The sequence below is a fragment of the Nycticebus coucang genome, chromosome 2 (assembly GCF_027406575.1).
Source record: "Nycticebus coucang isolate mNycCou1 chromosome 2, mNycCou1.pri, whole genome shotgun sequence".
Lineage (NCBI taxonomy): Eukaryota > Metazoa > Chordata > Mammalia > Primates > Lorisidae > Nycticebus > Nycticebus coucang.
Window position 1 is genome coordinate 27,635,631 of NC_069781.1, and position 25,763 is coordinate 27,661,393.

General features: G+C 44.7%; 1 protein-coding gene and 1 pseudogene across 2 annotated transcripts; one reads left to right on the plus strand and one right to left on the minus strand.

Moving 5' to 3' along the window:
- Positions 1-5,950: 5,950 nt before the first annotated feature.
- Positions 5,951-7,439, minus strand: LOC128568451 (phosphoglycerate kinase 1-like; annotated as a pseudogene). Its single transcript, XR_008375165.1, has one exon. The product of XR_008375165.1 is annotated as a phosphoglycerate kinase 1-like (transcript).
- A 4,495-nt stretch (positions 7,440-11,934) lies between these two features.
- On the plus strand, positions 11,935-17,338 carry C2H9orf152 (chromosome 2 C9orf152 homolog). Its single transcript, XM_053581744.1, has 2 exons — positions 11,935-12,584; positions 14,657-17,338. Exons 1-2 carry the CDS (start codon positions 12,392-12,394, stop codon positions 15,181-15,183), a joined length of 720 nt encoding a protein of 239 aa, XP_053437719.1. The 5' UTR covers positions 11,935-12,391; the 3' UTR covers positions 15,184-17,338.
- The last annotated feature ends 8,425 nt before the right edge of the window (positions 17,339-25,763 follow it).

The following is a 25,763-nucleotide window of genomic DNA, read 5'->3' on the forward strand; positions in this document are numbered from 1 at the left end:
GACTATTACAGTTATCTTTGGGGTGGGAGACAGTCTTGGCCTCTGGCCTCTGGCCTTCTTCACTCTGACGCTCTGCCATCATCATCACGGTTCACATACTATCCATGTCTTTCCTTTGACTTTAGATTACGGAGCTCTTTTTTGCTCTATTTTGAAGGTCTGATTAGCTGGGCTACCACTCTCCTAGACGGGGAGCCCTGTTTATAGAACTTAACAGACCTGTGACTAGCCACAGATGGTGGCCCTGGGAGAGTGATGAGGTCGCAGGGCACCAGAGCATACATAGGGAGCCTCTGACCTTCCCAGAAGCGGGACTATTGAGGAAGTGTCTGACGTGGACCGTCTGGTACCTTGCTGGGTATCCCAACCTTCCAGAGAAAGAAGGAGAAATTTTAGCACTGAAGCACTAGACTTTTCTCAGTTGTTTGTATGACCATTACTCAAGGTCCCCACTAGAGGGCTGGAAGCTTAAAAAAACAAAACAGTCACACTTTATGGGGGCAAGACATGATTGCAAGAGGGACTTTACCTAACAATTGCAATCAGTGTAACTGGCTTATTGTACCCTCAATGAATCCCCAACAATAAAAAAAAAAAACAGGTGAATACCCCGGATAAATTGTAATCATTACTGGAATAATTAATAGTCATAGGTAACATTTGCTGTGCACTCTCTAAGTTCCAGGCACCTCCCTAAATATTTTTCCACATTATTTATCATAAATTGTAATTATACAATTAGTTAACTTGGTTTTCATTTCTGTTCCCACCACTGCACTGAAAGTTACAAGAGGATGATGTCTGTTTCATTCACTCTTCTATACTTAATACTGCTTCTGGAACATTGTAGTAGCTGAATGAGTGCTTCTTGAATGAATGAAAGAATCTTGACCTTCAAGCTGAAAAATGGGGGCTGTGATAGTACATTGGGTTTTATTATTGGTGAAATTATTTTTAAATTTTGTAATATCTCTTTCTAGGTGTATGAGACAAAATATTGTTTTGTTGTCCCATAATGTTCCTTCAATAGTTCTATATGTTATATTTTGGGGGGAAACACTTCTTTTGTAAAAAGTGATAGGCATTGTCAAAACTAAAAACAGTAAGAACCTCCTTTGGAAGAACTGGTACTATTAATTTACTATCTCACCTGTAGGTATCGTAATTATGTGGAGGGATCTGTGAATCTGTATTCTATAAATACCGATTTCATTTTATACCATTTTTTAAGGATTTTGCATCCTTTTAAAGTTCCTATTATTCGCTCCATTTTATGGATGAGGAAACTGAGGCCCAGAGAAAGTAAGAAGCTTCCCCAAGATATAGTTATCAGAAGTAGCGATTGGAACTGCCAAAATTCAAACTTAGGTATTCTGACTGAAAACTCCAGATATTATAATCACTAAACTAAATTTTACTTAATAATTTTATACACTTATCACACAAACCAGCAACTGCATAAGGATTCAAGTTGGACCCACAAGGCCGGGTGTGGTGGCTCGTGCCTACAAACCTAGCACTCTGCAAGGCCGAGGTGGATAAATGGCCTGAGCTTACAGGTTCTAGACCAGACTGAGCCAGAGTGAGACCTCATCTCTAAAAATAGCCAAGCATTGTGTGGGGCACCCATAGTCCCAGCTTCTTGGGAGGCAGAGGCAAGAGAATCGCTTGAGGCCAAGAGTTTGAGGTTGCTGTGAGTTATGATGCCATGGCACTCTACCGAGGACAATGAAATGAGACTCTGTTTTCAAAAAAAAAAAAAAAGGACACATTTGGAAGAGCTTTTGTGTATTTTTCATAACTAACTCTCAATTCATTTAAAACAAATAGGGATGGGAAAATATGTACAAATAGGTCAGATGCTACTGCTTTCTATCAAAACCTTATTTTACCCAGGGAATTGTTTTGCCAGTACATGATGAAAAATCATAAACTATAATCCCCTTTCTAAAAAACCAACCACACTAACCAATTAGTGTGCAAAAGCCAGCCTGCTGTAGGGCAAAGCTTTTGGCCTATCAACAAAAAAGTCAAAATATTCAATGCAAAAATATTTTAATATCATTGAACTGCAACGCATTTTCAGCCAAGGAAGTTTTGTGATGGCAATAACTTACAGCAACCACATGACCCAGCAATTCCACTCCTCGGTATTACACATCCCAAAGAACCAAAAACGGGTATCCAAACAAAACCTATTCAGCCAATATGTGAGAACAACCCAAATGTTCACCAGTGGAAAAATGGATACCCAAACGATATATCCATACAATGGAATATTGTTCACCCATCACAAGGAGTGGACTACTGACACATGTTACAAGATAGACGAACCTCAAAACACTTGGCTAAGAAAAGAAGGTAGACACAAAAGGACAGGTACTGTGGGGTCCCATTTATGTGACGCATCCAGAGTGCGCAAATCCGTTAAGACAGGAAGCAGATTAGTGATTTCCAGGGACTGGGGGTCGGGGGAGGAGAATGACTGTGTGATGAGATAAGGTTTCTGTTTGGAGTACAGAAAATATTTTGGAACTAGATAGAGGTCGCGGTTGGTTGTACAACCTTGTGAAGGTACCATTACAAATGCCTCTGAGTTGTCTTCTCTAAAGTGGTGAAAATGGTGACTTTTGTGTGAGTCTTACCTCAACCAAAAAGAAACCCGTACCACAAATTTTAAAATAAGTTTTACCTGTGTTTTTAGACTGTAAAGTACTTCATTTTTATGTACAAATGAGTCTAACCTACAGAGACTTCTGTATCCTTTTGGTTAAAATGTAACCACTCGCCAGAGTGCTATCTTTTTGCTTCAATTGCTCTTTGTATGTGCTAAAAAGATAGCAAAGATCAAAGAACTCTCAGAAGTGAAAGGGATATTCAGCTACACCCAGACAAGACCTCTTTGAACATTGTAATAATTGAGTGTGATAAATGTGTCCCAAAGATCTCTAGAGTAATGAATACAAAGGATGTTTGAGTGAAAAGATAGACTCAATTATGCAGCATAAATGAATTAAACATTCTTTTTTTTTTTTTTTTTTTTTGAGCCTTGCAGTTGCTTGGTCATTTAGGAATTAGGATGGGTGGCTGATACTGTGGATTGCTTTCTTCTGTATCTATTTCAATCTTCTTTTATCTTGGGAAACTTAAAAAAGCTACATTTTCCAGACTTTCTTGCAGCTAGGAGCCCGGATCTGCTTTGGGTTGACCAAGCAGATGCACTTTCTTGGGATTTTTATGGGCAGAGAGGTCCCTTTTGTAGGTGTGGTTCATGACAGAGGTGGTGTGGTTCGGGGACCGGAAGTTTTCTAATGTAACACACAGTTTGCCTATTCATATCTATCACTGTGTAATGAACCACGAACCATCTCAAAACTTCATGACTTAAGACAATAATGTATGTTGATTTCTCATGTTCTGTGTTTTGGCTGGGCTTAGGTATGCAGTTTACTGTTGGGGTCTCTTGTGTGTTACATTCAAATGCCAGCTGGTCTGCTGTCATATGAAGGCTCACCTGGGTCAGATGTCCCCTGGGCTCACTCACTGGCAGCTGATGCTGGCTGTTGGCTAAAGCACCTATATGCAACTGTGCTGTGCCGGTCAGGCTGCTCACAGCATGGTGCCCAGACTCAGAAAGCGCATCTCAAAAGCAAGCATTCCAAAAAGCAGGAAGCTGGCTCGGTGCCTGTAGCTCAGCGGCTAAGGCACGGCCACATACACCTGAGCTGGTGGGTTCAAATCCAGCCCAGGCCGCCAAACAATGACAACTACAACCAAAAAATAGCCAGCTGTTGTGGTGGGCACCTATAGTCCCAGCTACGTGGAAGGTGAGTCAAAAGAATCACTTGAGCCCAGGAATTTCAAGTTGCTGTGAGCTGTGACACCACAGCACTCTACCCAGGGCAAGAAAATGAGACTCTATCTAAAACAAACAAACAAAAAAAAAAATAGAAGGTAGAAAGCAAGGGGAGAGGTGCGGAGAGCAGGGAGGGTAGAATGCAAACACACATGGTCTGGCTTCAGTCCATGCTCTTAACCTTCAGAGAACGGAAGGTGATTACTAGTTCACTAGGAGACATGTGGGTGCTGTGAAGGGTGGAATGCAATGAGGATAGAGTTGGAGATGTGAATAAAGGAGGATTCCAGAAGACAGAGAACAGCACAACCCAACAGTCCAAAGTAGAAAGGACATTGAAAGAATTCAAGAAAATGGAGAGAAGGCTAAAGCATTGAGAGAACCTTCTCCCCTTGTTCACATCATGGCACACCCAGAAAAATGACACTGTTTGTGTGGGCCACTGCGGTAAGTAGAGGAGCCGTTGGTCCCTGGAGGCCCAGGGCTGTGCATCTCAGTCTTGGGCACATCTGTGACCCACTTACAGGTAATCCTCTAGAAAGCATGGGGAAAGTCGGCAGAGACTGGAGAAGTGAGACGGACCCGGGACAGATCAACCTGCTGGGCCAGGAGAAGGATTTGAATAGGAGTTTGAGTATACTGGGAAACCACTGCAGGATTGAGCCAGGGGGAAGCTACGAGATCCAATTTGTTTTGTGCTTCGGGAGAGCACTGACCTGTGAGGAGGATGGACAGGACAGGGCAGGCGGGAAGCGGGGAGGCCAAGTAAGACACCGTTACAGTGATCTCGAAAAAAGCAATGAGGACAACGCTGAGTGGGGATGTGCTGGTGGACGTGGAGACAGGGCACGAATCTGAGGGACCTTTTAGAGCTTGTATTTCCATGGCCTGGAGATGAATTGGGTATAAAAAGAGGAGTAGAAAGGAGAATAATGTGGCTTTTCTCAGTGTTCTCATGGGAAATTAAATTTGATTTTGTCCAGGTTCTTCAAACACCAAATTATCTCGTGATCCATCAGTTCCAAAGGGATGGAAAGCAGGAACTCAGACACACACAGTCAGCAAAAAGAGAAAACAACCCCAACGTCCATCAACAGCTGGGTGACTGAACAAACAGTGGAATATCCACCCAGGGAATATTACTCAGCCATCAAAGGAATAAATTTCTGGTGCCTGTTACGAGGGTGGGACCTTGAAAACATTCTGAGTGACATAGGCCACACACAAAAGGGCAAACAGTGAATGATTCCACTTACATGAAGCACCTAAAACAGACAAATTCATAGAGACAAAAAGCATATTAGAGGTTGCCAGGGACTGGGGAAGGGGAGCACGAGGAGTCCTTATTACTGAGGACAGAATTTCTCTTTGGGAACATTAAAAATGTTCTGGAAATGGATAGTGGTGATCATTGCACAGCATCGCATATGAACTTAAGGCCACCGAATCGTACACTTAAAAAGGAGTAAAATGGTCAATTGTATGTGATGTGCATTTTATCATAATGAAAACATTTATTACCTACATAGTGCTCAGCACATACCTGGCCCCTAGCAGGTTGCGCTCAGTGAACGCTTTCTTGGATCTGCTTTCTTGGGTCTGACTTACCCTTTACTTTTTCAGCCTCACTCTGTAAGGCTTTTTTTTTTTTTTTCCAATGGATATTTTTATTGTTTATTGAACAGATCATGGACTTTGTCTCCCTACCTTCAACTGGAATTCATCTTGTTTCCATGCTGAGTAGTAAAACAGTAACAAAGCTAATCAGAATAAGCTACTTCAAAAAGAGAACTAAGCTAACTAACACAACTCTCTTTTAACAAGCCAAATACAAATATTGGCACAATGGTTTAGTCGCTAAGAAATTCAAACAGGATCTTGAAAATATAGGCAAATCCTGGGTACAGTAAAGATGAGTTGAGATGCTGTGCCACTGGGGTTTTTTTGTTTGTTTGTTTTATAGATTTTATTTTATTTATTTATTTATTTGTGTGTGTGTGTGTGTGGTTTTTGGCCGGAGCTGGGTTTGAACCCGCCACCTCCGGCATATGGGACTGGCGCCCTACTCCTTTGAGCCACAGGTGCCGCCCTGTGCAACTGTTTTTAAGTTTCTGGCACTGCATCTCTTGGACAATAACTAAATCTTGACATGAAGGCGGTTTCAGCCAATCCCAAGTAGAGATGCAGAAAACACTAAGTTGACTTAGCGGCTATGCACAGGAACCAAAAGGCAGGAAAGTACTAAATATTGCTGAGGGCGTCCACCCCAGGAAGGACTTTACCTTCCAGTAGATCTAAACTGGCACCACCCCCAGTGCTCACATGGCTGACTTTATCCTCCATGTTCCATTTGGCACAGCAAGTGGTGATGGAGACACCTATGATGGTGATGCAGCCTCTAGAAGTGGCTTTCACGACCTCATCCATGAGGGCTATGTTTCCCCTGGCAAAAGCTTCCCATTCAAATACCCCTACAGATCCATTCCACACAATCTGCTTAGCCCAAGAGACGGCTTCAGCATACTTCTTGCTGCTCTCAGGACCACAGTCCAAGCCCATCCAGCCATCAGGTATGCCAGAATCCACAGTGGCTTGGCCAGTCATGGCATTCTCATCAAACTTGTCAGCAGTGACAAAGTCAACGGGCAAGGTGATTTTCACACCGTTTTTCTCAGCTTTGGACATTAGATCTTTGACAATCTTGGCTCCTTCTTCATCAAACAGAGAAGTGCCAATCTCCATGTTGTTGAGCACTTTAAGGAAGGTAAAAGCCATTCCACCACCAATAATCATTTCATTGACTTTGTCCAGCGTATTATTGATGAGCTGGATCTTGTCTGCAACTTTAGCTCCACCCAAGATGGCCAGGAAGGGTCACTCTGGGCTCTCCAAGGCCTTGGCAAAGTAGTTCAGTTCCTTCTTCATCAAAAAACCACCAGCCTTCTCTGGCAGATTAACTCCTACCATGGAGTTGTGGGCTGGGTGAGCAGTGCCAAAAGCATCATTGACATAGATATCCCCTAGCTTGGAAAGTGAAGCTCAAAAAGCTTCTATTTTGGCTGGCTCAGCTTGAACCTTGTTCCCAGAAGCATCTTTTCCCTTCCCTTCTTCCTCCACATGAAAGCGGAGGTTATCTAGCAGGATGACCGACCCAGCAGCTGGGTTGGCACAGGCTTTCTCCACCTCTGAACCTACACAGTCCTTTGAGAACAGAACATCCTTGCTCAGCAAAGATTTGAGTTCTACAGCAACTGGCTCTAAGGAATACTTGTCAGGCATGGGGACACCGTTAGGCCGGCCCAGATGGCTCATATGTACAATTGACTTGGCTCCACTGTCCAAGCAGAATTTGATGCTTGGGACTGCAGCTTTGATCCTCTGGTTGTTCGTTATCTGCTTGTTCTTCAAGGGAACGTTGAAGTCCACTCTCATAACGACCCGCTTCCCCTTCACATCCAGCTTGTCCAGAGTCAGCTTGCTAGAAAGCGACATTTTGGCAATATAGTGCGTGTGAGAGGCTGGGGAGACTCAGAACCAGCGGAAAACACAGCCGACGTGCACACAGGATGCGTGAAAAATGCCGAGTCCCTTAGTGATCTGGACTGCTCTGCACCTCCCCCAGACACCCCGCCTGTAAGGCTTTTTTCATGAGTTTATGTGTCTTGACGCCCTTCTGTACATCCTAAGTCTGTCCTAATCACACCTAGCTCTCCTGGAGACACTGCTGGTCGTGACATGCGCCCCTCAAGTCACAGCCTGCTCCATAGAACGAGGCCCCCTTTTCCCTGGAACCAGAGAGAAGTGAGCACACGAAGCTCTTCCCTTCCTCGCCATCTTGCCCTCTTGGTTCCTCTAAGGCTACCCTACCAGGCAATAGGGGTGGATGACCTCAGAATAAAATTATTGTAGAGGAGAGGAAAAGCTAAAAATCATGACAACTTAAGCTTTCTTGGAGTCTCCAGTGGAAAGAGCCCCAAATTGGCTGAGATGTGATGGTTCACCCCTATAATCCCAGCACTATGGGAGGCCAAGTATGAGGATTGCTTGAGGCCAAGAGTTTGAGATTAAGCCTAGGCGACATAGCAAGACCCCTATCTCTACTAAAAAAATAGAAAAAGAACCCCAAACTGAGGTCCTCCTGCAGAAAAAGATTGACCACGTGTGGCCTGTCTCAACTGTATGCCACTGTATACCCTGCATCTCAGCCTTTGGCGCTCCAATCACCCCTTCCAAGGGCTTCCTCCTCCAAGTCTCTGCCTTTCTGCCCACCACTCTCCAGCCTTTGTGTTCTGGGGACTCCAGTCGGAGTCATGCCCTCCGGAGTAGTGTGCCAGTGGTAAGTGCTATCTGCTGCCACCTGAGTCTCAAAGAACAGCTGCAATCCCCTGCACAGGAGTCCACCTGAATCCTCTAGTCTGATTTCTTTTACCATAATCTTCAGTGAGAGCTGTGGGTGCGGTGGCTCCTTTAATGAGCTGACCAATTAGATTAAGACCTGGCTCGTCCCTCAACGACAAACGTTACCTTTTCATGTTCAGTACCGTCTATATACATATAGAAAAAGCAAATATTCCTCAAATAATAGTGCCTCTCAACCCTACTCCAGAATCTTGACCCCAGAGCAACACTGCAGCTGGCTTCCTGCTCCTGTCCACGACCTTCCTGCATAATAAAGGTCACCGCTGGTGGCAGCAACCCAGGAAAGGCTCCTGACTCATGTTTTTTATTTATTTCTGAAGACTCCCTAGGATGAGATGCAGTTGCCAGTTTTTCTTAACACTGTTATCACAAATCATAAGCAAAGGAAAGTTTATTTAATAAGTGGTATTGACATGATTGGGCAATTATTTGGGGAGAAGATACCTAGATCCTTGGCTTATACCTAACACTCTAAAACCTATTCCAAATGGATGAAAGATTTGAGTTGTATAAGAAAGAGAGAAAATGTATGAACTAAAAGATGGATAAGTTCCCATGCTCCTGAAAGGCATGCAACTAGCAGGTAGAGCCTCTACCTACTTGCCCATTGAAATACCTCAAATATGCACACACAGAGAAGACAAAAACTGTTAATACCAACAAAAGAAGAAGGCTGATGATACAAAAGCCAAAATATAATAGAAATCGATTCTGATTTTATGGCAGGTACAGCTGGACTAGTGTGGGTCGCTCTTACCTTCAACTCATGACAGGGAGACCTGCTGATAAAACTGGTACAAAGAAACTTTGGTGATTTCTCACCACCTGTGTCTTAGTGAGAGACCCTAGGACTCAGAAAACAGGGCAAATGGCTCTCTAGAGCAGTGAGAACTTGAAAAATATACCAGTCCCCAGGTAGCACCCCAGACTAATTGAACATGCAGGGAGGTGCTCATGCAGTGGTGTTTTCAATGTGTAGCCAGACTGATAACCAGTCTTCAGCAAAAACTGCCCAGATGCTATTCTGTAAGTGTTGCAACCCCTACGGCCCTGGTCTGGATCGCCTCACGAAGGAACCAGGCGTGACACGGATTAGAAGTTCAAGCTTGCAGGAGGTGGGCTAACCTTAAGTGCAGGGTAGCCCAGAGCCCCCTCCGCCACGCGCTCTTACCTCACATGTTCTTTCCCCACAAGCCCCATGAAGAAGCACCAAGCATCAATGTTTAACACCTGCTTACTAACGAGTGACCGATCTTTTTTTTTTTTATTAAATCATAGCTGTGTACATTAATGTGATCATGGGGCACCATATACTAGTTTCATAGACCGTTTGACACATTTTCATCACACTGGTTAACATAGCCTTCCTGGCATTTTCTTAGTTATTGTGTTAAGACATTTACATTCCACATTTACTAAATTTCACATATACCCTTGTAAGATGCACCGTGGGTGAAATCCCACCAATCTCCCTCCCTCGAGTGGTCAATCTTATCTCATTCCGGAAAACTGAGTTACTTGGGGGATTGCCCCTAAGTCACAAAATGTCTCTAGGCTTGCCAGGAGACTGTCCTGTTCTCAGCGTTTCCTTTTAATGTGGTAAGAATCAGTAACTGTCCTCATAAGCATGGTGTCCATTCCTCTACATGTAAGGGAGGTGGGGAGATGAGATTCTGTCCTCCCCATTTTGGCCACCTGGTATCTCTCCTTCTTTCCTGTCTGGAATGCCTCTCTTTGTATTTTTTTTTTTTCTCCTATCATTTTGACTGTAATTTTTCAGTTTTCAACACAGCCTATTCAACTACTTTCTGGTCCTTAAATATTGATCTTCCCAGAGTTTTGTCTTTTGAGATTCTTTCTTGAATTGAAAATTCCATCCAGTTGTAAGACGGGAGCTGACAGGGAGGAGCTGAAGCCTTCCATTCCCACAAGATGAGGTCAGCATGTCCTCCAGCGTAACTGGACTCCAAGAGCGCATACCCATTACAGCGGTGAAGCCCTTCTCAACTCAAGCCAGAATAACTGGGGAAGTCTTGATGAGGTAAGGAAAAGAAAATGACTTGAAAAAAAGTAATAGCACAAGGGTTATGTCAAGGAGTAGTCTTACAGAAGCTCCACCCAGCCTCCATTTACCCCCACGTCCCTCAATAGTGAAGCAGAGGCCAAGAGGAAGGAGTTAGACCCAGGACACACAGATAGAAGATGGATTGTAGGAGAGTAAAGAGAAGGTCTCTCTACTGCCCACTGTTCACGGAAAAGCAAAGAGTAAAAGCCATTTGGGGCTATCTCTCAACTCTGTGTATTTCTGATTATCTAATGGTCAAACTTCTCCAGTGATGAACTGTATCATTTTCACAAATAATGACATCTGCATTTCCAGCTCACATCTCCCTAGCAAGCTCCTCACTCCCTCCTAATGACTCAAAGGCCATAGGCACCTCAAATGGAATATCGAAAGCAAATCCCTCCTCCTCTTTCTCCCCTTCATCTGCTCCTCTCTGTGCACACCTCTGTGAATGGACTTGTCATCCCTCCACCTGGTCTGGGTTCAACTGTGCCCATGCTCACCCCCAAGTTAATATGTTGAAGCCCTAATCCCCATACCACAGAATGTGAACTTATTTGGATATACAGTCATTGCAGGTGTAATTAGTAAAATTAAGATGAGGTCACTAGATTGGGCTGTGATCCAATATAATTGGTATCCTCATAAAAATAGGAAATTTGGACACAGAGACGCACACAGAGAGAGAACATTATGTGAAGAGATCTGGTGATTTTTTTTTTTACAAGCCAAGGAATACCAAAGGTTGCCAGAAAACCACCAGAAGCTGGGTGCAAGGCATGGAACAGATACCCTCTGGGTGCCCCCAGAAGGAACCAAGCCTGCCGACACCTTGACCTTGGGCTTCTAACCTCCAGAGCTGTAAGACAATCCATGTTGTTAGAGACACTCAGTCTGTGGTCTTTTGTTATGGCAGCCTAGCAAACTAATACACTACCCAGTAAAGGTCTTCATTCCAGACCCCTGCCCCTCCTCAACATCCAATAACTGGCTCTTGTCTGCTTAACCTCCAGAACATCTCCTCGGTTCAGCCTCCACTCAGCGTCCCACTGCCTCTGTAAGCTCTGTGATAGAAGGTAGGAAAAGACTTAGCGGACCACTGGAGCAACGATAGGTCAGAGCTGGCACAGTGGAGAGAAGGTCTGGCACTTGAAAGGGATTTGGAAATGATGGGGCTGGCAGGCAGAGGGTGAGGTGTGCCTAGCTGTGGCTGAGGTCAACACCACTTTGCCACTTGGTTGGGAAATGCTGAGACCATAGAGGCTGCATCAAATGTCAAAGGGGTGGGGTTGGCTAGAGGCCAGAGCTCCCTGGGGCTCTGTCCCCACAGCCCACTTTGGGGCTGGGCTTGCACTTGGGGTGTGCATTGAGTGCTGAGCAGAGATCCTGGGGAGACCTTTGCTACTGGGTTGCCCCAGGAGACGGCAAGGGCAGGGATGGGGTGGGGGTGGGGTGGGGGTAGGGTGTACATCAGAGGCAGGAGCTTCCTGAAGCTGCTGAGTGTGTTGCTCTGAGCAACTGCAAACTGAACGGGCAGGTTTGCCCCTGAGTGCCACGTTCCAGTCCCACATGTGTGAGCTGAGCAGCTTGCCATTCCCCAGCCCCAGTTCTAGCTCTGCCGGGAAATGGGAGACTTCACCATGGTCTTGGAAATGGATTCTAGACATTAGGATCAAGCCCGGAAAGGCCCTGGAATAAAACACATCCTTGGCTCCCAGAAGGACTCTGAGCTACTGTAACTGCCTTTCTCTTCAGCCCTGTCCCTCCCCCCAGTCTTCCCTTCCCCACATCCCCCTGTACCCCCTTCCCCCACACTCTCTTCTCTCACCCTGTTCACCCCTGCCCACTCCCATCCCCCACCTTCGCTTCTCCCACGTCCTTGTCTCCTGCTCTCTCCTTCTCCTCCTCTCTTCTTTCCCCCGCCTTGTCTCTCCCCTCCCTCCTCATCGGGGCTCCCCCTTTCCACCCTCCTTTCTTCTCTCACCTCCCCGCTACCCTGCCCCGCCTGCCCGCCAGCCTGCCCGAGGTGTTTGCTTTCCTCCCGGATCCGGATGAAAGGCTCGTCCTGCCCCTGCCCTGCCCTGCCCCACTTCGGGCAGCTGGGGTCTCGCTTCATGGCTGAGGGCTCCAGGACACAGGCCCCAGGGGAAGGGCCCCCTGTCAGTATCCAGCTGCTGCGAGCCCAGTATGAAGGCCTGAGGAGGCAGCAGAGGGCCCAGGCCCACCTCGTGGTGCTCCCGAAAGGTAGGGCTGGGCAGGAGGGGGGCAGGCTGTGGGAGGACCAGGCACCGAGCTCAGGGAGTCCTGTCCAGCGCAGCTCTCCCAGCCGTACCTCCTGCCAAGCAAGCCAGGGCCTCCGCCAGGCCTCTGGCTGCCAGCTCTGCTCCCGGTCTCTGCTCCATGCTCGCTCTTGCCAGACCAGTCAGGCTGGCCCTGCTGTGAGGCCAGGTGGGATGCCAGGAGCTCTGCCTCAAACCAGAGAAACTGGCTCTGGAGAAAGAGGACGTGGCATTGCCAACACCTGGGGTCTGGCTGGGCCAGAAAAAGCCCAAAGCCCAGGGCTGAAGGACACAGGAGCCACTCCAGGCTCATTTAGCCTCCAACAGTAGCCACAAAGCTGAGCTGTGATCAGACTCAGAAGCCCCCTGCCCACAGGGAGAAGCCGCCTCCCTTTGAGAACGCAGATTTCATTGGTGGGGGTGGGCACCTGGCTCAGAAAGAAGTAGTGTTAAATCCCAGCCCTTCATCCTCCAACAGGCCAGGAAGGAGGGAAGAGGCCCCAAAAGGGATCAGCCAGCCAGTGGGATCCATTGGAACTTAACTGGCGTAGCCGAATAGCACCCATCTCCGCAAGGCATAACCTGAAGGATTCCTAAAGCTCTGCCCCAGCCTCAAGGGTAGTTATTTACTCAGTCACTCAGCAGATACATACTAACTTAAACCTATCAAATGAAAATGCCATAGTTAACACACTTGAGAATCAGAATCACAGATGTGACTTCTTAATGGGCACGAGCCAAAGACATCTCAAATCCAGTGTGCCCCACAGGCCTCACTGCGCCCTGTGCTGGCCTTTCTCCTGCACTTGGTAACTCGATGCACCCTTCCCGTCATTGCCATGTGGTAAGGTACAGCAGGTTCGAGCAAGGAGCTCTCAGCATGGGCTCTCTCAGGGCAGACTTCCGACACCCTGGCTGGGCAAGCGGGGCGAATCCATAGCATGTGAGTGTGTGTGCCCTCACCCCTTGGTCTTCTTTTGGTCTCCAGTGTTAGCAAACCCTCCCCCCAGAGTTCATTCCCTCACTTCTTTATCCATGCTATCACTTCAGTTTTTGATCCTCTATCGTGCTGGAGTGTTTCTATTTGACAGGTGTAAGTTAATATGTGTTTGCTGAGTGACTGAGTAAGTAACTAACCTCTATAGCATTGGCTACCACCTGAAATTTTATTATAATATACTCATTTACTTATTGTCTTTCTATTCCCACTATGACACATCTGTGAAGGGGTAGTTGTGTCTCAGTGACCACTGCTGCATTCCTGAGACTTAGACTAATAGGCTGGGCATGGTATAGTGCTTGAGCTCAGGAGTTTGAGAGCAGTCTGAGCAAGAGAAAGACCCTGTCTCTAAAAATAGCTGGGTGTTGTGGTGGGCACCTGTAGTCCAACTACTTAGGAGGCTGAGAAAGAGGATCGCTTGAGCCCAAGTTTGAGGTTGCTGTGAGCTGTGACGCCACAGCACTCTACTGAGGGTGACTGACAAATAGATGGCCAGGTGCAGTGGCTCACGCCTGTAATCCTAGCACTCTGGGAGGCCAAGGTAGGTAGACTGACTGAGCGCACAGGTTTGAGACCAGCCTGAGCCAGAGTGAGACCTCATCTCTAAAAATAGCTGGGCATTGTGGCCGGGGCCTATAGTCCCAGCTACTTGGGAGGCTGAAGCAAGAGAATTGCTTGAGCCCAAGAGATTGAGGTTGCTGTGAGCTATGATGCCAAAGCACTCTACCAAGAGTGACAAAGTGAGACTTTGTCTCCAAATAATAATAATAATAATAAAATGGGTAAATAATGCCTGGCACATATCAAGTGCTCAATAAATACATTCATTGTTGAATAAATTAATAATTGTGTGTGTGTGTATGGGAGAGAGTGTGTGCATGTGAGTGTGCATGTGGAACTATGTGTGCGTCCAGATACACACATATGTGCAGTACTGGGCACCTGACACTCTGGGTATGACCTTCCTTCTGAGACTTCCTGAATGAGAGGTGCCCGTGTCCCTTCCAGTGAGACCTGCTTGTGCCTTCTCTTCTCAGGAGGGAACATGCCTGCTCCTACCCACCCCATGGTCAGTGCTATTTGGATTAACAGAGAGGAAAGGCACTCGCAGTCCCAGGAGGAGGCAGCTTCTGAGGCAGAGGAGCTGGTAGAGGAGGATGACCGACACCATCTGGAGGCACTCAAGTCTCCATGGCACACACACCTAGAGATGCATCGTTTGGTCCACGCCATCCCCCAGGGAACCAATCATCAGGAGAAGCACAGGGGCAAGCTCGTGGAGTCTGACCAAAGGCTCCCTCTGGAAGGACAGGAGCACCTGTCTGAAAACAATTGGATAACTCAGCATGGAACCCCAATCTTAGAGGCAGCCCAGCTTCAGTGCCAAGCGGGAAACACCCAAACAAAGGCAGTGGAGTCTGGCTTAAAATTCAGCATTCCGCATCCTCCCTCCATAAAGCACCCACACAGGTCTGGCAAACCAGCTCACTATCCATTTCCTCAGAGGAAAACTCCCAGGATCTCCCAAGCTGCCCGGAACCTGGGCTTATATGGCCCAGCCTGAAGCTCACTACCTAGCCGGATGTCTCAGCCTTGGGGCCATCCGTGTCCTCAGCAAAGAACGGAGCAGGCAGAGACATAACTTGAGCCTCTAGCTATGAGCAAGAACTGGACTAACCCAAAGCAGGAACTGTGGGTGATGAACTTCAGAGTGGTAATATGGTCTTGCCCTTCAAAAAAGTTTTTGCCCACGCTAGATTGCTCATGGCTGAAGATGCCCTGGTCAGGGCAGCCCCACTCTGATGATATTGCAATAAAGCCTGGATGCCCACCCCTTGGGGAGGTCCAACAGGACTTCTGATCTGCCCCTGCAAATGGAGAATCTTGAAACATCGAGACTAGCAGATGGGACACATTGGCAATATCTGTGGACTATTGGGTGTGGGTGAGCTTGTTTTTATTATCTTCTGATAAGGTCTCACATAGTCTGGAGAAGATGAACTCTGGGAATTCCAAATGTGTTTCTCATCGCTGTGCCTGGGAACCATCTCACTTAGAAGCCCCTGCATTTATTAGTAGTGACCACACGAGTTCAGCTTGAGCTTCCCAAAGTATGGTCACCCTGAGAAAAAGGGTCAGATCAATGCCACCTACCCCTTAGGGTGGCTTTAGGAAGGACTGATCATCTTTCACCTCTCACTGAGACTGTATTTTCCAGCCTTATCACAGATCCCCCCTGTCCACCTTTCTTCCCCACCCCCTCTCGTCAGGGCAGCCCCACTCTGATAATCAGTGAAGACATTGGCAAACCATCTTGCTCTCTCTCTCTCCAGATTAACTTCTTATGCTTTGGGAGCAATGAATAAAATAAGACAGAAATCCTGACAATCATTGAAGATCTATAGTTATGGGAGCCTGAGCCAAAAGGGACAAATATTCCTATTGGGATGTAAGTGTTGCCCACCAACTGGCCCCATGTCAGCATATCTTGGAATCAAATATACATTTCTAAACCTAACAAAAAGTGAAGCAGTTACTTGGGTGATGGGGAAGAAAGCTTGTCTCTCAGGTTAATGTTTAATTTTAGTACTGATATTTGAATACACCTAAGGTGCTTTCCCATATATCAGATTCCCTCTCTATGAAGTTTTACTCACATCTTCCTTTTTCCCTCAAGATGATCTAGTCTCGCCCATTCACATCCAGAGTCGTTAAGTATGAGTGTCATTACCTCCAAATTATATAGGTGCCTGCTCCTTGGACTACCTAGAAATTTACTCCAGTGTGAGAATTTTATTGTGATTCTTCTTATATGTAATTAATAAGATTCAGTTCTTGTTTTTTAATACTCTAATGAAAATCAAGAATTTTTTTCAAAAATCTTTGTCCTTGACATTTGTTTAAAGATGTTTCCCAGAAGTAACCTCTCTTTCCATCATCTCTTTAATCTTTCTCTGTCCTGCTTATATAATGATGGAGAATACACCAGGTGTGGAGTTAGCAAACCTGAGTTTTAATTCAGCCATTCTCGGCATGAGATTTGGCCAATTTACTTAATCTCATCTTTGGTTTCATCATCTGTAAAATAGAAGAGGTTAATGCTCATTTTTGAAAGGATTAGAAGTAATATGTGTAAAAGTCCCTGGCACTCTCAGTAAGAGTTAGCAGTTATTGGGGATTTTTTATTGTTAAATCATAGCTGTGTACATTAGTGCAATCAAGGGGTACAATGTGCTGGTTTCATATATAATCTGAAATATTCTCATCAAACTATTCAAAGTAGCCTTCATGGCATTTTCTTAGTTATTGTATGTAGACATATTCTACCCTTAGTAAGTTTCACCTGTACCCATTCTAAGATGCACGGTAGGTGTGGCCCCACCCATTGCCCTCCCTCCATCCTAACCACCCCCCTCCCTTCCCCTTCCTTGGCCTTTTCTTCATAGTCTTGTGCTATAGTTGGGTTATAGTCTTCATGTGAAAGCTATAATTTAGCTTCATAGTAGAGCTGAGTACATTGGATACTTTTTCTTCCATTCCTGAGATATTTTGCTTAGAAGAATATGTTCCAACTCCATCCATGTAAACACGAAAGAGGTAAAGTCTCCATATTTCTTTAAAGCTGCGTAATATTCCATGGTATACACGTACCACAATTTGCTAGTCCATTCGTGGGTCGATGGGCACTTGGGCTTCTTCCATGACTTAGCAATTATGAATTGGGCTGCAATAAACATTCTGGTACAGATGTCTTTGTTATATTGTGATTTTTGGTCTTCTGGGTATAAACTTAGTAAACTAATTATAGGATCGAATGGCAGGTCTATTTTTAGGTCTCTAAGTATTCTCCAAACATCCTTCCAGAAGGAACGTATTAGTGTGCATTCCCACCAGCAGTGTAGAAGTGTACCCTTTTCTCCACATCCACACCAACATCTCTGGTTTTGGGATTTTGTTATGCGGGTTACCCTTACTGGGGTTAGATGATATCTTAAAGTAGTTTTGATTTGCATTTCTCTGATGATTAAGGATGATGAGCTTTTTTTCATGTGTTTGTAGATTGTGCGTCTGTCTTCTTTAGAGAAGTTTCTCTTCAAGTCCCTTGCCCACCCTGAGATGGGATTACGTGTTCTTTTCTTGCTATATGTTTGAGTTCTCTGTGGATTCTGGTTATTAGACCTTTATCGGAGGTATAACCTGCAAATATTTTCTCCCATTCTGAGGGCTGTCTGCTTGCTTTACTTACTAAGTTCTTGGCTGTGCAGAAGCTTTTTAGTTTGATCAGGTCCCAGTAGTGTATTTTTGATACTGTTTCAATTGCTAGGGGAGTCCTCCTCATAAAATATTCACACAATCCTTCAAGAGTTTTCCCTGCACTTTCTTCAAGTATTTTTATAGTTTCATGTCTTAAGTTTAAATCTTTTATCCAGTGAGAGTCTATCTTAGTTAATGGTGACAGGTGTGGGTCCAGTTTCAATGTTCTACAGGTTGCCAGCCAGTTCACTGAGCACCATTTGTTAAATAAGGAATCTTTTCCCCACTGGATGTTTTTAATTGGCTTGTCAAAGACCAAATAACAGTAAGTAGCTGGATTCATCTCTTGGTTCTCTATTCTGTTCCAGACATCTACTTCTCTGTTTTTGTGCCAATACCACAGTGTTTTGATCACTATTGATTTATACTGCAGTCTCAGGTCTGGAAGCATAATTCCTCCTGCTGTGTTTTTATTGCTGAGTAATGTTTTGGCTATTCAAGGTTTTTTCTGATTCTATATAAAATGAAGTATTATTTTTTCAAGCTCTTTAAAATATGACAATGGAGCTTTAATAGGAATTGCATTAAAATTATATATGGCTTTGGGTAGTATGGACATTTTAACAATGTTGATTCTTCCCAGTGATGAGCATAGTCTGTTTTTCCATTTGTTAACATCTTCAGCTATTTCTTTTCTTAAAGTTTCATAGTTCTCTTTGTAGAGATCTTTCACATCCTTCGTTAGGTATACTCCCAAATATTTCATCTTCTTTGGCACTACTGTGAAAGGAATAGAGTCCTTGACTGTTTTTTCAGCTTGGGTATTGTTTGTATATATAAAGGTTACAGATTTATGGGTGTTGATTTTGTAGCCTGAGACATTGCTGTATTCCTTGATCACTTCTAGGAGTTTTGTAGTAGAGTCCCTAGTGTTTTCCAGATACACAATCATATCATCTGTGAAGAGTGAAAGTTTGATCTCTTCTGACCCTATATGGATACCCTTGATCGCCTTTTCTTCCCTAATTGCAATGGCTAAAACTTCCATTACAATGCTAAAGAGCAATGGAGACAGTGGACAACCTTGCCTAGTTCCTGATCTAAGTGGAAATGATTTCAATTTAACTCTATTCAATACGATATTGGCTGTGGGTTTGCTGTAGATGGCCTCTATTAGTTTAAGAAATGTCCCTTCTATACCAATTTTCTTAAGTGTTCTGATCATGAAGGGATGCTGGATATTATCAAAAGCTTTTTCTCATCAATTGAAAGAATCATATGGTCCTTATTTTTTAGTTTGTTTATGTGCTGAATTACATTTATAGATTTACGTATATTGAACCAGTCTTGAGACCCTGGGATAAATCCCACTTGGTCATGGTGTATAATTTTTTTGATATGTTGTTGGATTCCATTTGTTAGGATCTTATTAAGTATTTTAGCATCAATATTCATTAGTGATATTGGTCTATAATTTTCTTTTCTTGTTGGGTCTTTCCCTGGTTTGGGGATCAAGGTGATGTTTGCTTCATAAAATGTGTTGGGTAATATTCCTTCTTTTTCTACATTTTGGAAGAGGTTTAGTAATATAGGTACTAGTTCTTCTTTAAAGGTTTGGTAGAATTCTGATGTAAAGCCATCTGATCCTGGGCTTTTCTTTTTAGGAAGATTTTGTATAGTTGATGCTATTTTAGAACTTGATATAGGCCTGTTCAACATTTCCACTTCATTCTGGCTAAGTCTTGGTAGGTGGTGTACTTCCAGGTAGTGGTCAATTTCTTTCAGATTTTCATATTTCTGAGAGTAGAGTTTCTTGTAGTATTCATTAAGGATTTTTTGAATTTCTGGGGGGTCTGTTGTTATTTCATCGTTACTATTTCTGAATGATGTAATTAGAGATTTTACTCTTTTTTTCCTGGTTAGGTTGGTCAAAGGTTTATCTATTTTATTGATCTTTTCAAAAAACCAACTTTTGGATTTATTGATCTGTTGCATAATTCTTTTGTTTTCAATTTTATTTAATTCTGCTCTGATTTTGGTTATTTCTTTTCTTCTGCTGGGTTTGGGGTTGGCGTTTTCTTCCTTCTCCAGTTGCTTGAGATGTCCCAATAAGTTATTAACTTCCTCTCTTTCCGTTTTCTTGAGAAGGCTTGCAGTGCTATAAATTTCCCTCATAGGACTGCCTTGCAGTATCCCAGAGGTTCTGGTAATTCGTGTCTTGATTGTTGTTTTGTTCCAAAAATTTGGTGATTTCCTTCGTAATCTCATCTATAATCCATCTATCCTTCAGCATAAGGTTGTTTAGCTGCCAAGTTTTGTATGGGTATGCAGGTTATGTTGTTATTGAGTTCAACTTTTATTCCATGATAGTCTGAGAAGATACAAGGAATAATTTCTATTTTTTTTAAATTTTCTGATGTTAGATTTGTGGCCTAGGATATGGTCAATTTTGAAGTATGTTCCCTGGGCTGATGCGAAGAATGTGTATTCAGTTTTGTTGGGATGAAATGTTCTGTAGATGTCTGTTAAGTCCAGATGTTGAATGGTTAAGTTTAAATCTAAAATTTCTTCTCTTAGCTTCTTTTTGGAAGATTTATCCAGCACTGCTAAAGGGGTGTTAAAATCTCCAACTACTATGGAACTGGAGGAAATCAAGTTGCTCATGTCTGTTAGAGTTTCTCTTATAAACTGAGGTGCATTCTGGTTGGGTGCATAAATATTAATAATTGAAATCTCATCATATTGAGTATTACCTTTAAGAAATATAAAGTGTCCATCCTTATCCTTCCTTATTTTAGTTGGTTTAAAGCCTATTGCGTCTGCAAATAGGATTGCAATGCCTGCTTTTTTCTGCTTTCCATTTGCCTGGAGTATAGATGACCATCCCTTCACCTTGAGTCTATATTTGTCTTTTAATGTAAGGTGCGATTCTTGTATGCAGCAAATATCTTGCTTGAGTTTTTGTATCCAGTCAGCCAACCTGTGCCTCTTTAGAGGACAATTTAAACCATTCACATTAATTGAGAATATTGATAAGCCTTTCAAGAGTCTGGTGGACATTTTTAATCCTTTTGTGACTGTGAAAGTTGGAATTTGATCAAAATTTTCTGGGTGGGTATTCTTTTGTGGTGGAGGGTTATGCTGGTCTTTATGAAGGTTAGGTCTGAGAATATCCTGGAGAGCTGGTTTAATTATGGCAAATTTCTTCAACATGTGAATGTCATTGAATATTTAATTTCTCCATCATAAATGAAACTCAGTTTAGCTGGGTACAGGATCCTGGGTTGAAAGTTATTTTGTTTTAGGAGATTAAAAGTCAACGACCATCCAATTCTAGCTTGAAAGGTTTCAGCAGAGATATCTGCAGTTATTCTAATATTCTTCCCCTTGTAGGTAAAGGTTTTCTTTTGTCTGGCAGCTTTCAGAATTTTCTCCTTCATATTAACTTTAGTGAAATTGATTATGATGTGTCTGGGGGATGTCTTATTTGGGTTGAGTCATTCTGGAGTTCTGAAACTATCTGCTATCTGAATTTCAGAATCTCTTGGCATGTGGAAAGTTCTCCTTCATAATCTCATGGAGAAGAGACTCTGTGCCTTGTGAAGCCACTTCATCACTTTCGGGGATCCCTATAAGACAAATATTGTTTTTCTTTGAATTATCCCACAGCTCTCTGAGAGAGTGATCTGTTTTTGCCCTCCATTTCTCTTCCTCTTTGAGAGTTTGGGAGCGTTCGAAATGTTTGTCTTCAATGTCAGAAATCCTTTCTTCTGCCTGCTCCATTCTGTTACTTAGGGATTCTACTGTGTTTCTCAGATCTTTGAGGACTGCAACTTCTTGTCTCAATGTGTCAAAATCTTTGGTCATTTGGTCTTTTAATTTGTTGAATTCTTGAGATATCTTTTGGGTTACTGCTTGGAATTCTAATTTGATCTTATTTGCTATCCAGATTCTGAATTCAATTTCTAACATCTCAGCTATTTGTTTGTGCATGGGATCTTGTGCTGTGTCTGCTTTGTTGTTCCTTGAGGGAGTTGATCTACTCTGATTATTGATATTTCCGGAGTTTTTCTGTTGATTTCACCTCATGATTGTTTTTCACCATTGCCTCTGGCCATCCTCAGAGTTCGGGAGGTGTCTGTCCAAGATTAGACCCCAGTGGGTTCACTCTATTGTTGCTGGATCTTTGTAGGTAGTGACCCTCTGGGTAGTTCCTCTGGGGCTGCCCCAGCCAGGGAGTTCTGGTTGTGGAAGCAGCTCTGTAGTGTGACACACCAGATCCAGCAACAGGGCAGGAGGTGGTGCGCACAGTTCTGGGAGTACCTGGTGCCCAGTGACTTTGGCACAGAGAGCCCAAGGCTCCAGCTGTCTCTGGCCAGGAGAAGGGCTCTGCGCAGTGGCAGGGAGGGCTCAAACGGCTTGCAGCTACCAGAGACCCTGGACAGATGAGTGGGAGGGAGGACGCAGGGTTGCGCAGCTCCTGCAGTTTCTGGTCAGGGCATGCAGAGGCCTGGTGGGTGCTGGTCACGGGTCCAGGGTTGCAGCGACAAGCCCAGGAGTTTGAGGTTGCTATGAGCTGTTACGCCACAGCACTCTACTCAGGGCAACAGCCCAAGGCTCCAGTGTGCCAAAACCAGTCTCACTCTGCCCCTGAGTGTTAAGGCTATAAGGCAGCTCAGTCCCTGCCTTTTGGCTGCTCAGTCGCTAGGTTACTAGCTCCCACCCGATCCTTGCTCTGTGACCCTGAGGGCGGAGCTTGCCGGGGTAGTTCTCTCACAATGGCTCCTTGTGGCCCACAGCCGAACACTATTAGCTCTGTCTGGCTCAGTGGCTCAATCTGGGGCCCTAGACAATGCCCAAAGTTCTCCGCACTCCTGCTTAAGCTCTCCCCAAGGCAGTTCAACTGAGTGCCAAGTCCAAAAACGCCAAAACAGATCACAGGTAGGGCCTTTCTGGTTTGCAGTCTCACTGCTGCTTGTACTTATGGCTGCTGGTGAGATTAGGTCGATCGAACATGCAACCACTTGCCAGTTTTCCACTGTTTTTGTCTTCCTCTTGGGGTCTAGAAGTCCCTTGCTGACTCCCCGTATCCTCAAAGGGATGATTATAGGCAGATCCCACCAGCGAGAGATGCCTGGAGTCTTATCTCCCTAGACTCACCGTGCCCAGTTGCAGGGAAGCTGTTACTCCAGCAATTATTGTTTTTAAAATTTCATGACATCTCCTCCTTCACCTCCCACTCAGCCATCACTCACCCCACCCACAGGCCACTTCTACTCCCATGAAGATTGATGATGGCTAACCACCTCCTCCCCTCCCAATTCAATGGCTTCTTACCTCTCTTTTATCTCTCCAGCATTCATGACTGTTACCAGTGACTCCTGTACCTTCTTCTCTCACTGCTTATTTACTCTTGGGAGTAAATTTACCCTCTACCAGTCTGTGAGCTCTGTTACATCAGGGAGTATGATGTGTCTTACTGCCCCAGCACTTAGGATAAGTGGGCACAGAGCATGCTCAATAAATGTTGATGGAGAAAATGAGTTAGAAAATGAGCAGCACATCCCTTTCTTTTTCTCCCACCCCACAGCCCAACATGCTCCAGCCTCTTAACTTACAGACTCTTCCAGGTTCAGACTTGGACTTTTTCCCTTAATTTGTTCTCACACCAAGCAGAGAGAACAAGATGAACAATGACTCTGACAAACAAAAGGTCCTGACATGTTTCTGGAACCGGAAGAGGCCAGTGGGATTCAGACACAGTGTCCAAGGGGAGGGAGATGCTAAGGCCATGCATCGATCATTACAGGCCGTGGTTTCCTACAGTAAGAAGTAACCCCCAAATCTCACAACAGAAGCTCTGTTTTCACCATAAAAAGTGTAATGTGGCTTGGTGCTTATAGCCCAGTGGTTAGGGCACCAGCTACATACATGGAGGCAGGCGGGTTCGAACTGGCCCAGGTCTGCTAAACATGACAACTGCAACAAAAAAATAGCTGGGCATTATGGCAGGTGCTTGTAGTCCCAGCTACTTACGAGTCTGAGGCAAGAGAATTGCTTAAGCCCAAGAGTTTCAGGTTACTGTGAGCTGTGACACCATGGCATTCTACCCAGGGCAACATAGTAGACTCTATCTCAAAAAAAAAAAAAACAAAAAAAAAAGTGTACTGTGGATTGAGGTGAACGTCCAGGGCAGCTCTCTTTCAAGTATTATCCGCATTCAGCTGCCCAATCTCTCTCTCTCTCTCTTTTTTTTTTTAGAGACAGAATCTCACTCAGTCACCCTGGAATTGAGGGCTGTGACATCATAGCTCACAGCAACCTCAAATTCCTGGGCTCAAGTGATCCTCCTGTCTCAGCCTCCCAAGTAGCTGGGACTATAGGTGCTTGCTACAGTGCCCAGCTATTTTTTAGAGATGGGGTCTTGCTCTTGCTCAGGCTGGTCTCCAACTCCTGAGCTCAAGCAATCTGCCCACCTTGAGCCTCCCAAGAGTTCTGGGATTTACAGACGTGAGTCATGGCGCCCAGCCCCAGCTTTCCAATCTTATCTCCAATTTATGGCACCACCATATAAATACTTGTTTCCCTAATCGGTGTAGCAGAAGAAAGTACGTTAACAGTCACACACTGGCTCTCAAATCACTTTTGCTCCCTGGTTCATTGTCAAAGTCAGTCACACGATCTGAGTATGACTTCATATCTCCTTCTTGAGTATGAAATGCACAATGCAAACAGGGCTGCACAGCCTCATCATATAACCCTTAGGGTAGGGCAGGTCATAGAGGGCATTGCACGGTATTAGATTTCCTTCTGAAAACAGTGAGCAGCCATCCGGGGTTACAAGGGAGACGGAAACCATTTGATTGCAGTGTGATCAGATGACCCTAGTTGTTTCACAGAGAACAAGTTGAGGGTGGAGTAGGAGGTGATATAAGGACAGGCCTGGCCAGGGCAAGTTCATGGGAAAGATACTGGTAGCTCAAGCATGCAGCAGAAAAGACAAAGGGAAAGGGATGCACTTACATATATTTTGGAGACAGAATCAATAAGATTTGTGAAAGGAAATGTTAAGTTCAGTTTGAAGGATACTGAGTTTGAGACACCTGTAAAATATAAATGGAAACATCAAGCAGGAGAGAGGGAGGTAAGTGAGACTACAGTTTGGGCTAACCATGTAAACTTAGGAGTTTATAGTATGTCAAGGGGCTTCCCTCTGCTGACCACACAGAGAAAACAGGGTACACAATGAGTCCTGAAAACTCCCAATGTACTTAAGAGAAAAGTACCTGCGATCCTTTCTTAAGAGAGGTGGGATTGGAGGAGGAGGCAGCAGTGAAGGATACAGAAGGAGTGGCTGGAGGGGAAGGAGAGCCAGGAGGTGTGAGGTGAGGTTGCAGGACTCCAGAGATACTGTGTGAGTCACTCCCTAACTGAAGTTCTAAATCCTGGAGCTGCTTTTCCTTGAGCACAGGGTTCAGAGGCCTGGGTCTAAGAGGCAATGCTGATTGTGAAGAAAACGCTTCAGCCAGGGGCAGGCAAAGTCAGCCTTAGCTTGTTCAGGCCATGACTAGTTTGAGGGTGTCTCTGCTCCAGAGGCCTGGCCTTTGCCTGGGGACTATGTCAACCCCAAACCAGGGGTAGGACTGAGGATTGAGTGTTCCCTGTGGCAGGGCTTGAAGGAAGAGGCAGCAGACAGGCAGAGCTTTGAATCCTCCCACTCCCTTCTCACCGGCCACTGCTGCCAAGAGTGTTCTCAATCTCTCTCTCTCTCTCTCTCTCTCACACACACACACACACACACACACACACACACACACAAACACACACAAACACACACACATCTTCCTACTAACCCAAAGGGCTCACATGACTGTCAAGGCTGTCATGCCA

Bases quoted from the DNA above. Each gene is read 5' to 3' on its own strand.
- C2H9orf152 (XM_053581744.1), top strand. From the start codon at position 12,392: ATGAAAGGCTCGTCCTGCCCCTGCCCTGCCCTGCCCCACTTCGGGCAG. The intron at 12,585-14,656 runs GTAGGGCTGGGC...TTCTCTTCTCAG, and splicing joins CCTCGTGGTGCTCCCGAAAG to GAGGGAACATGCCTGCTCCT.